This window comes from Oryctolagus cuniculus, chromosome 19 (assembly GCF_964237555.1).
Source record: "Oryctolagus cuniculus chromosome 19, mOryCun1.1, whole genome shotgun sequence".
NCBI classification, from domain to species: Eukaryota; Metazoa; Chordata; class Mammalia; order Lagomorpha; family Leporidae; genus Oryctolagus; species Oryctolagus cuniculus.
This window is the reverse complement of record NC_091450.1, coordinates 61,627,444-61,640,041: the sequence shown is the minus strand read 5'-3', so window position 1 is coordinate 61,640,041 and position 12,598 is coordinate 61,627,444. Positions and strand designations below refer to the sequence as shown.

Below are 12,598 nucleotides of genomic sequence, written 5' to 3'. Positions count from 1 at the left end.
CATGAAATGAATGGTGGACAAGCAGGGCACCAGGAGTCTGAATCTGAAGGTGCTTTCCGATTCTGCAGGGTGCTTCTGTTAACTGAGCTACAGTAACTGTGTCATAGCCACAAAACCCGACCTGCCTGGCACACTAGGCTCCTAAATCCCCAAGGCAACATAAACTAAGGCAAACATAAACTAAGGTTGTGCAACCAGCACAACCTTTGGTGATGTCACTGACCACATTACACAGAAGACTTCACAGCAAAATTCCAGCCAAAGCTGGTCTGCGTCAGATCAGTGCAGCTCCAGCCATTGTAGCCAACTGGGGATTGACCCAGCAGATAGGTGCCCTCTCTCTCTCTCTCTCTCTCTCTCTCTCTCTCTCTCTCTCTCTTTCTCTTTCTCTTTCTCTCTCTGCCTGTCCTTTTCTCTTTGTGTACCTCTGACTTTCAAAAAATAAATAAATAAATAAATTTTTTTTAGGAAAGCTAATATAGAGGGCTGCTATTTGGTGAATTGGTTGCAACATGGCTTGGGACACCCACATCCCATATCAGAATGCTTGGGTTCAATTCCCAGCCCGAGCTCCCAATTCCAGCTTTCTGTCAATGCAGACCTTTGGAGGCAGCAGGTGATGGCTCAAGTACCTGGCAACTGATACCCATGTGGGAGACCTCGATCGAGGTCCCAGATCCTGTATTCACCTAGGTCAAAATCATAGCTCTATGAGGAGTTATCATTGTATATTCATTCAGTAAACATTATTAAGTGTCCACAGTATAACAAGTACTGGCCTACAAAGATATAATGAGTAAGGTCCCTGGAGTTCATCCTCATCCTCATCAACAACATCTTATTATTATCATGATCATTATTATCGATACAGAACCTAGAAAGAAAGAGGACTGGTGTAGTGGACCCAACACATATAATTCTAGAAGAAAGAAAATGTTTTCTCTTATCCTGTCTTTGCTATTAATTGGTGAAAAACTAACCCTGTGTGTTTGGGCTCAAATTCACCATCTATAATACAGCACAGAAAAGAAAATTGCACTTTTGATGTTGTAAGACTACTTAAAATAATGTATTAAAATTCATGTTATTTTTATAAATTTGAGTTGAATTTTCTGAATTAGCTACTTAAAAATATTTCAGACCAGAGTTACTGTCATCAGTCACTTGTATTCTAATATTTACCTGAATAGGAAAAAAAGTTATAATCACTGTTTAATACCCTAGGGACTATGATGATGACACATAAACACTCCTAGTCCTCTTCTGTACAAAAAAGAAAAATCTTTGAAAAATTATTGTCCTAACTGGTCTCTAGCATCTTTTTCTTCTCTGCCATCATGAAATTTAAATCCAAATGACAACACCAATCTGTTAGATGAGAAAGATGACACATGGAACATTTCAGAATTTAACAAGATTTTGGATCTTAATTCCCCAAATCTTGCTTTGGGTACTACTTTGACCATCAGATAAAAACTCTCATGAAGACAAGAAATGTAGCTTGCCTGGGACTATACCCACACCCATGTGGATACAGTGTTCCATTCTTTGTGTCAACAAACACTTCCTCTATGCCCTCACACACATGATCACTGTGTGGCCATCTCCTGACTATCCTGAGAAACAATGACACAGGCAAGCCACACGCCCTATCTCTTAGCTAACTGAGGATGTCATCCCACACCTGAGGGAAAAACAGCTTCCCCAAGAGCCTGGGGTTGCTGGTAGGAGATAACATAAAAAGTTGTCTTTTAGTAATTATTCTTTGACTCACAGGTTATTTAAAAGTGTTGTTTATTGTGTTAACAATGGAAAATTTTCCAGAAATCTTTGTCATTCAATTATAGCTCTCATATATTCCTTGAAGCACTAAGTAAATCCTTTTAAATTTATTAAAACTTCCTTTATGACCTAAAGAATTACATCCATATATATTTTCTGAGTGCTTTCAAAACATGTGTGATCTGTTATTGATTTCAGTGTTCTACATATGTGTATTAAGTCAACTAGTTTGTGATGTCTTTAAGACTGTTTCCATACCAACTTTTATCTGCTTGCTCTACTGATTACTGAGATAAGAATAATGAAATCTCCCATTCCAGTTATGGATTTTTTTCAGATAAACCTTGCAGTTCTATCAACTTTTGCTTCAGCATCTTGAAGCTGTGTTACTAGGTCTATAAATACTTAGATTGATGTCTTACTGATGGATCAAAGCATTTATCATCATGAATTGACTTTCTTTATCATTGAAAATATCCCATGATCCTAAAAGTACTCCATGATCTGCGTTGCTAATGTAGGTAGTCCAGTTTTGTAGATGACTAATGTGTATTTCTTTCTCCATATTTCAATTTTCAAGCTATTATATTCAAACTGAATTTCACTTAGGGAGCCTATACTTGGGTCTTGTTTTTTGATTCAATGTTATAATCTCTCTGCCTTGTAATTGAGTTCCTTATACCATTTACATTTAATGTAATTAATGAAATAGCTAAGCTTAAATTAATCTCCTAGTTAGGTGTTTTCTATCTGTTCTATGTTCTGTTTTTCCTCTTTATCTGCCTACTTTTGGATCAGTTTCTTTTCCATGATTCCATTTTATTTCTTTTACGGGTTAATTATACCCCCATTTATTTACCTTTAGTGACTTTTTTAGGTTTCATTGTATATATTTTAAATTTATCACATTTATCTTCAAGTGATATTGCACCATGCCAAATGGTGTATTTCCATTTCACTCTCCCTACAGTTGTACTACAGTTGCCACACATTTAACTTTAAAAAGCTATAAACTGTATGCTACATGTTTAGTATTTTTGCTGTAAAAAACTCATTTATCTTTTAAAGTGACTAAACAGTTTAAAAATCTGTATACATGGCCAGTGCCGCGGCTCACTAGGCTAATCCTCCACCTAGCGGCGCCGGCACACCGGGTTCTAGTCCCGGTTGGGGCGCCGAATTCTGTCCCGGTTGCCCCTCTTCCAGGCCAGCTCTCTGCTGTGGCCAGGGAGTGCAGTGGAGGATGGCCCAGGTGCTTGGGCCCTGCACCCCAGGGGAGACCAGGAAAAGCACCTGGCTCCTGGCTCCTGCCATCGGATCAGCACGGTGCGCCGGCCACAGCGCGCCGGCCGCGGCGGCCATTGGAGGGTGAACCAATGGCAAAGGAAGACCTTTCTCTCTGTCTCTCTCTCTCACTGTCCACTCTGCCTGTCCAAAAAAAAAATCTGTATACATTTAACCATGTAGCTTTCAATTCTCATGTTTTCATCTTTTGTGTTGATTCAAATACCCACTTAGTAACATTGTCTTTCTCCCTAAAGGACTTTTTCTAATATTTCTGGTAGTGTGGATCTGCTGGTGATGAATTATTTCTGTGATCCTATGTCTAGAATCTTTATTTCACTCTCACACTGGAAACATACGTTCACTGTGCAAAGAATTCTATGCTGACACTCTTTATCTTTCAGTACTTCAAAGAGTTTCTCCGTTCTCTTGTAGCATATGTTGTTTCTAATGATAAAACTACTGTCAATCTTTTCTTTTACAAGATTTATGCATTTCTTTGAAAGGCAGAGTTGCAGAGATATAGAAGCAGAGAGAGAGGGGGGTCTTCGATCCACTAGTACACCTCCCAAAATTGACACAATGGCTGGAGCTGGGGCAATCCAAAGCCAGGAGCCAGTAATTTTTCTGGGTCTCCCAAGGTGGGGATTGTACCTTAAAACGCTAGAACAGAAAAGTAAATCTTAAGAAAGTGGAAGGAGGAAAAATATACAAACTGATATAAATCCAACGGAATAGAAAATATCACAACAGAAATTCAGTGAGACCAAAATATTATTCTTGAACACTCAGTGACATGGACAAAATGTTTATCCGCAGGAAAAAAGGGAAAAAAGGGAACAGACTCAACTGACTTCACAACAGAAACGACAGAGAAGACACTATTACCTACCTTACCAAAATAATAATCAGAAAACACTATGGAAAAGCCAAGGCACAAGGATTTGGTCAATGTCGATACAGTGTGGACTGATTCTCAGAAAGACACAAACCACTAAAACTGAATACAGTAAAACAAGAAACCCTAAATACACTCATAATTTGAAAAGAGACTGCAGTAGTGGGAAACAAACACACATGAAGAAAACTCCAGGAACAGACGGCTCCACTGGTGAAAACTCCCATTTAAAGGATAATTAAAATCCGTTCTTTGCACACCCTTCCAAAAAGGAGATGAAGAGGAAAAACTTTCCTTTTTATTCCATCAGACTAGCGTTATCCCAACATCCAAAACAAGCACACATCATAAAGAAAATGGCACACAAATATCCGTCATGAATGTGTCACATGCCTCAATAAAATATTACCAAATGCCATCCGGGAGCACAAACAAAGCTTAGCACACTGTGTGCAACTGAGAGTTACTCCGGGAATGCAAGGATGGCTACCATACCAAAGCAATATATCCCAGAACAGAATCCACATGGGAAAAGCCACAAAGTATCCCGATAGACACAGAAAACCTATTTCACAAAACCTTCATTACTTTTGCGGTATTAAAAAAATAAAATCATCAAATTAAGAACAGATGGTACACCTGGGCCTGACAACGGTCTTTCATAAAAAACCCACGGAGTACTAACAGCACACCAAACGCGAGTAACCGGAAACTGTCCTCCTAGACCAGGACAGAAACACACATTCTCACTCTCGTTCCTCCCAACAAGACTCTCAGAGGTCTAGAACAGGGCGGCTGGGCCCTCAAAAAGCAAACAGATGGGAACGTGGGGCAGTTCCGGGAGGAGATGGAGCCACCTCTGCTCTCACACAGCTGCTCGTACCCTGGGGACCCTTCCAGACCGTCTGTACAGCACAACTGCGACTCCACCGGAGCCTTCGGGACCAAGAGCAACAGGCACGCCGGCACCCAATACCCCAGCGGGAAGCCGCAACAGCCACGCGTCACTCACCTCCAAGGGGGCCCGGTCTGCTGGCGGCATAGAGGTCTGCCAAGGCCGTTGCTTCCGGAAGGGGCTGAAGAAGACAACCGCGCCTGGGAAATAGTGCTGCAGCCTCAGACATGCAGCCTCTCCTGATCCTGGCCTGACCTTGGGGCCGCTGGGTCTCCCTCAGTCTTGGCCAGCAGCGTCGAGCACGGCTCCTCACAGCTTGTGCAGGCTCTTGGGCAGCAGCGGACGCGGTGCTGACTCCTACAAGAGCGCTGGCGGGCAGTCGGGGTATGCATGCGTGCGTGTGCACTTCCGGGTCAAAGTGCAGGACGCAGGCGCAGTCCCCACTGGCCGTCGCCATGGCGCCACGGGACACATCTGCACCCTGCCGCATCCAGCGTCATTCTGATGCCCCAGTCCCACTTCAGTCAGCTTCTTCTGCTCCGGGTGTGACTCAGCCAAGGCGGTGCTCGGCCAAAGCTAGAAGCCCAAAGCTCAAACCCGGTCTCTGCATGAGTGTCAGCCACCCATGGAGCGCATTCACAGGAAGCTGGGTCAGAAGAAGAGGAGCCTGAACTCAAACCAGAAACTCCAGTGTGGGATGCAGGCATCCCACTGCGCCGGATGGCTGCAATGTCCATCTGTTAACCAACGTCTCCCTCAACACTCACTCATGTATCCATTTCACACACAGATCTACTTCCATCTGAAAAGGAAAGGGGCAGGGAAAAAAGAAAAAAAAAAAAGAACATTTGGCTTTCTCCAACACACGTTCTCTATGAACACATTCTCTACCCTGCCCCAGACGTTATCTCCCAGGATCTCTGTGGACAGGAGGGCCCTGCAGGGACAGCGATCCCAACAAGGAAATCTCCTCCAGCCACCAGAGTCACCTTCCCTGCCTCTAGCCCCTGCTCCTCTAGCAGCCAGGTTCAGCCCGTTGTGGAAAAAGCCCAGCTGTGTGAGTCACTACAGCCATCCCAAGGGGCCTGCACAAAATCCAGAGTACAGCTGGAAACAGCTGTCATGAGATCAACTGCCACTGGGAGGGATGGCAGAAAAAAAGGATGAATTCATCGTTTATTACAACATGAGCCCCTCTGGCCTCAGAAAAGCTGGTTTTCATTTTCTCTCTCCAACAAAAAGAGTCTTTTCCCATCTTACTTAGGATTCTTCTAATGAGCAAAGCAGCACGTGACTCACCATGGAAGACTCCCTCAGACTAGAATCCAATGGGGGACACCACCCCACCCCAGGCATTTCCTGAAACACAGGAGAAATGAAACTCCATCAGGAGAGGAAAGAATTATCAGGAAGAAGCTATAAATGCAGATACCTCTGACTTGAATAAACTCTTAAAGAAAAAAAAAAACAGCACCAGGAAACATGAGGCAGCTGAGATCCAGCAGAGAGGTCCAGGGCAGAGGTTCCTCTCTGGTTCCTACGTGCCCATGACATCAGGAACACTCTGCAATTAAGGAAGACACGTACAGGGTGTTTCTGTGCACAACTAGAAGGCACTCAGCCTCCGGACTTCTAAGTCCTCCTCCCACGGGTCTCCTCACCCATCAACCTGAGAGGTCCTGAAGAAAACAGGGCTGAGGCCTGGTCCAGGTGCGGAACTGACATGAAGAGCAGATGCTTCTCCTCAACAGAAACGTCTGTGTCTGATGGGGATGAGAAGATGGCTCTCCCGGCACTTGGTGCAAAGCAGCCTTGATTTCATGGCTCTGGAAGCAGGAGACACAGGGAAATCGGCGCATTCTCCTCGGCTGCATGACACCCAAATGTCCATCAAGTCCCAGGGTCACACCTCAAATGATGCCATCAACACACCCCCGGGTGCTCAGCCATGGGGTCTTTCAGTCAGCTCCAACATTGACACTGAGGCAGCAGTCCCCCCCCCCCTTCAGCTATCCAGCCAACCACACAAGGGAGAGGAGGAACAGCTGCTCGGGAGAGGTCTAGAGGTATTTGCTACACTCACCCACCGCCAGGGACAGACACCCCGTTCCTCAGGCAGAGCACTGTGATTCCAAAGAGCTCCACACGCTCCCTCCTCCTGAGTGTCGTATTCTCACAGCAGAATTGTGTTTATTTCTCCACAAGTATGAAGCAGTTTCTATGACATCCTGCTGCAAGACCTCGAGGCCGCTGTGGAGCCTGTGTGAGCGGGAAGGAAGTGAGGCAGGCCGGGAGTGGAGAGGAAAGTCTGAGGCAGCTTTGGGGCCAGAGGAGAGCTTCCCTTCACCTCTCAGGTTTAAGATTACACAATTAAAGGGAATTTCATTTAAAAAGAATGCAATCATTATTAAAACTTTTCCAGTTGCCTCAGCTGTCATTATTTCTCATTTCTAAGTGTAAAACAAAAATCTAGAATTTTACAATGTATTCTCTTTTTTCACCAGCAAGATATCAAGGTAATACCTTATACCATATTTTTTTTTTTGACAGGCAGAGTGGACAGTGAGAGAGAGAGAGAGAGAGAGAGAAAGGTCTTCCTTTCCAGTTGGTTCACCCTCCAATGGCCACCGCGGCCGGTGCGCTGCTGCCGGCACACCGTGCTGATCCGATGGCAGGAGCCAGGTGTTTCTCCTGGTCTCCCATGGGGTGCAGGGCCCAAGGACTTGGGTAATCCTCCACTACACTCCTGGGCCATAGCGGAGAGCTGGGACAAAATGCAGCGACCCGACCAGGACTAGAACCCGGTGTGCCGGCGCCGCAAGGCAGAGGATTAACCTAGTGAGCCATGGCGGCAGCCACCTTATGCCATATTTTACACCATCAACATTCAGTTAGTTGGGTTCAACTGCTTTACCAGCTCCCCAACTAAGTCAAAGCCAGGGCCCTGTCCCGGGCACCCTAGGCGTGACCCTGCCCCTTGCCCGGCTCCCCAGCTTCAGCAGGCAGGGCGAGGGCCCCACCCTGGGCACCCCAGATGCAACCCGGCTCCCCCGCGCCTGGGGCCCCAGGCCTTGCAAGCCCTCTAAGTGCCCTGCAATGGCCACCACAGTGGGTACCCCGCCACCTGCCCGGGTAACAAGCCCCTGCTGGCATCCCAGACGAAGCCATGCCCCTGCCGGGGGCCCCAGCCCCTGCAGCACAGTGAAGGCCCGCAGCCACAGCGAGGGCCCCGCCCTGGGCAACCCAGATGCAACCACGCTCCCCACCCGCATCCCAGCCCCTGCAGGCACCGGGAGATTCCCGCTCTGGGCAACCCAGAGGCGACCCGCACCCTACCCGGGTATCCTGGGAGGGCTCCGCAGGCACAGTGAGGGCAGTTGCAGCAAGGGCCCACCTACCTCCCGGGTCAAAAGCCCCTGCAAGCATGGCGAGGGACCCACCCTGGGCACCCCGGACGCGAACCCGCCCCCGGCCCGGCTGGTACAGCAAGGGACGCTCAGGCACTGGGAGGGCCCCGCCCTAGGCACCTCACACGCGACCATGTATCCCGCCCAGATCCCCCACCCCTGCAGGCAAGGCGAAACCCGTCCTGAGCACCCCAGACTCGACCACCACTCACCTGGGTCCCAAGTCCCTGCAGGAATGGCGAGAGCCCCGCCCTGGCCACCCCTGAAGGGACCCCGCCTCCTACCTGCGTCCCCACACCTGCAGGCAGGGCGAAGGCCCCGCTCTAGGCACCCAGACACAACCCCGCCCCCTGCCCAGGACCCTAGCCCCTACAGGCATGGCGAGGACCCTCAGGCACAGCAAGGGCCCTCCCCGGGAACGCCAGACGCGACCACGCCCCCCGCCCAGATCCCAGTCCCTGCAGGCATGGGGAGAGCTCCGCCCTGGGCACCCCAGGAACAACACACCCCCGCCTGGGTTCCAAACCCCTGCAGACCAGGCGAGAGCCCCGCCCTGGCCACCCAAGACGCGACCCCGCCCGGATCCCAAGCCCCTGCAGACACAGCGAGACTCCTGCCCTGGGCACCCCAGACGGGACCCCGCCCCACCCGCCCGGGTCCCCAGCCCCTGCAGGCACAGTGAGAGCCCACCCTGGGCACCCCAGACGGGACCCCGCCCTGTCTGCCCGGGTCCCCAGCCCCTGCGGCACATGGGGACCCAAGTCGCCTCCTCCTCCCGCCTGGATCCCCAACCCCCGCAGGCAGGATGAGAGCCCTCCCTGGGCACCCCAGACGGGACCCCGCCCCCAGCCCGGGTTCCCAGCACTACAGGCTCAGAGAGGGCCCTGTTCTGGGCACCCCAAAGGCGACCCCACCCCGCCTAGGTCCAGAGCCCCTGCAGGAACTCTGAGGACCCCGCGGGTACAGGGAGGGCAGGCGTGCCAATAGCCACGCCCTGGGCATCCCAGGCGCTGCACCGCCCTCCCCCACCCGGGGCCCCAGGACCTGCAGGCACCCCAGAGGCGACCCACCCCCGCCCGAGCACAAACCCCTGCAGGCATGGAAAGAGCCCCGCCCTGGACACGCTAAACTCGGCCCCAGCACCCACCTGGATCCCAAGCCCCAGCATGCTGGCCTAGAGGCCTGCCCTGGGCTACCCAGACGTGACCCCGCCCCCTGCTTGGGCCCCCACTGCTGTAGGCAGGGCGAGGGCCCCGCAGGCACAGTGAGGGCGGGCACAGTGGGGTCCCGGCCCTGGGCACCCAAGACGTGACCCCGCCCTGCCCGCCCGCCCAGGTCCCCAGCCCCTGAGGCACAGCCAGGGCCCCGCCCTGGGCACCTCAGACACGACCACGCCCACCTCCCGGATCCCCAGCCCCTGCAGGCACTGTGAGAGCCCCGCCCTGGGCACCCTACACTCGGCCCCAGCACCCACCTGGGTCCCAAGCCCTAGCACACTGGCCCGAGAGGCCTGCCCTGGGCACCCCAGACGTGACCCCACCCCCTGCCCGGGCCCCCACACCTGCAGGCAGGGCGAGGGCCCCGCAGGCAAAGCAAGGGCAGGCTCAGTAGAGTCCCGGCCCTGGGACCCCAGATGATACCTACCCCCAGTCCGGATCTCCAGCCCCTGCAGGCACAGCGAGAGCACCGCGCTGTTCACCCTACACTCGGCCCCAGCACACACCTGCATCCCAAGCACCAGCATGTTGACTGAGAGGCCTGCCCTGGGCACCCCAGAGGGGACCCCGCCCCGTCCGCCGGGGTCCCCAGGCCCTAAGGCACAGGGAGGGACCCACCTTGGGAATCCAAGACACGACCCCGCCCCAGTCCCTGAGGCAAAGCGAGCTCCCTGCCCCGGGCACCCTAGATGTGACCCTGTCCCTTGCCCTGGTCCCCAGCTGCTGCAGGCAGGGCGAGAACCCCGCCTGGGCACCCCAGATGCAACCCGGCTCCCCCGCGCCTGGGGCTCCAGGCCTCGCAAGCACTGTAAGTGCCCTGCAGTGGGCACCACAGTTGGGACCCCACCACCTGCCTGGTTCACAAGCCCCTGCTGGCACCCCAGACGAGGCCGTGTCCCCCTCCCGGAGCTACAGCCTTTGCAGCACAGGAGGGCCTGCAGCCACAGCGAGGGCCCCGTCCTGAGCAACCCAGATGCAACCAGATGCAACCACGCCCCCTACCCGCATCCGAGCCCCTGCAGGCACAGCGAAATTCCCGCTCTGGGCACCCCAGTAGCGACCCACACCCTACCCCGTTCTCCACCCCTGCAGGCAGTCGGAGGGCTCTGCAGGCACAGTGAGGGCAGTTGTAGCAAGGGCCCTACCCTGAAGCACCCCAGATCCGACCACGTCCCTGATCTAATTCCAGCCAATACAGGTACAGGGAGAGCCCCGCCCTGGGCACCCCGGAGGTGACCCTGCCACCTGCCCGGGCCACCGCTGCAGGAGGCAGGGCGAGGGCCCCACGGGTAAAGCAAGGGCGGGAGCAGCTGGGTCCCCGCCTGGGCACCCAAGATGTGACCACGCACCCCCCCGGGGTCCCAGCCCCTATAGGCACAGCAAGGGATGCTCAGGCACTGTGATAGCCCTGCCCTGGGCACCTCACACGCAACCACGTCCCCCGTACGGATCCCCCACCCTGCAGGCAAGGCAAAACCCGTCCCGAGTACCCCAGACTCGAACACCACTTGCCTGGGTCCCAAGTCCCTGCAGGAATGCAGAGACCCCACCCTAGCCACCCCTGAAGGGACCCCGCCTCCTACCCGGGTCCCCACACCTGCAGGCAGGGCGAAGGCCCCACCGTGGGCACCCAGACGCAACCCCGCCCCGTTCCCAGGACCCCAGTCCCTACAGGCTTGGCCAGGACTCTCAGGTATAGCAAGGGCCCCACCCTGGGCATTCCAGAGGCTATTTCCCCCCCGCCCGGATCTCCAGCCCCTGCAGGCATGCGAGACCCCCTCCCTGGGCACCCCAGACACTCGCTACCTCCTCCGCCCGAGTGCCAAGCCCCTGCAGGAATGGCGACAGCCCTACCTTGGCCACGACAGATGGGACCCCACCTCCTATGCGGGTCCTGACCCCTACAGGCAGGCTGAAGGCCCAGTACTGGTCACCCCAGACACTACCTCCCCACCACCCGGGTGCCAAGCCCCTGAAAGGATGGTGAGAATACTGCCCTGGCCACCCTAGACGGGATCCCGCTTCTTACCCAGGTCCCCAGGCCCTACAGGCATGGTGAGGGACCCTCAGGCACAGCGAGGGATGCGCCCAGGGCATTCCAGACATGACCACGCCTCCCACCCAGATTCCCAGCCTGTGCAGGCACAGAAAGAGCCCTCCTTGGGCACCCCAGATAGGACCCCGCCCCGCCCGCCCAAGTCCCTAGCCCCTAAGTCACAGCTTGGGCCCCACACCCCAGACGCAACCCCGCTGGGATCCACAGCCCCTGCAGGCCCTGTGAGAGCCCTCCCTGGGCACCCCACATGGAACCCGCCCCGTGTCCAGGACCCAGCACCTACAAGCATGGCGAGGAACCCCAGGCATAACGAGGGATCCGCCCTGGGCAGACCTGACCCAGCCCCCTGCCTGGGTCTCCAACCCCTGCAGTCATGGTGAGGGCATGGAAAGCCATGACATGGTGGCAAAAAACAATCTAAATGAAGGATCCTGGTGAACAACACCCCAGCAGAAGGATCAGGCCATCAAGGAGAGAGGCGCCTTTCTCTGAAGGGAGGAAGGAACCTCCACTGTGATATGGCCTTGACTAAACAAATTCAGAGTTGCTGAACTCAAGGGGCTTCCATAGCCTAGACAGCTCATAGCAAGAGTCTCAGGTGATTGCTGACATCATAAATAAGAGTGCCAATTGTTAAATCAACAACGGGAGTCACTGGGTTCATGTTCCCCACACAGGATCTCTGTCCTTAATATGTTTAACTATGAAACTCAAACACAACACTACTAGTCGAACAATACCCTATACCTGGTTCGGTTGTGTGAGTGCAACCTGTTGAAATCCCTGCTTAGTATATACTAAGTTGATCTTCAACATATGAAGGTAATTGAAAATGAAATGTGATGAAGGGCGGGATGGGAGAGGGAGTGGGTGAGGGGAGGGCCACGGGAGGGAGGGAGGTCAGGGGGGAAGCCACAACAATACAAAAGATGCATTTTATATTCTACTTAAAACTATTGGTTGAACTCTGTAATTAATACACAATTACTCTTAGGTGTTTAATTAATGCTATAACTAGTACTCAAATAGTATTTTACACTTTGTGTTTCTGTGTGGGAG

The 12,598-nt window shown here is 52.9% G+C and overlaps 1 protein-coding gene across 2 annotated transcripts in view; it reads right to left on the bottom strand.

The window, feature by feature from the left end:
* LOC108176275 (glutamate receptor ionotropic, NMDA 2A) overlaps positions 1-12,598 on the bottom strand; it is a 98,709-nt gene that overhangs the window by 19,997 nt on the left and 66,114 nt on the right. For both annotated transcript variants that reach the window (XR_011384394.1, XM_070063805.1), the window contains exons 7-9: positions 6,943-7,118; positions 6,159-6,685; positions 4,977-5,661 (exon numbers count right to left, since the gene is read on the bottom strand). Coding sequence is in view for 1 of the 2 variants with exons in the window: in XM_070063805.1 (XP_069919906.1) it covers positions 4,977-5,006 (30 nt within the window). In the remaining variant the exon portion in view is untranslated. The remainder of the gene's footprint in view (positions 1-4,976; positions 5,662-6,158; positions 6,686-6,942; positions 7,119-12,598) is intronic.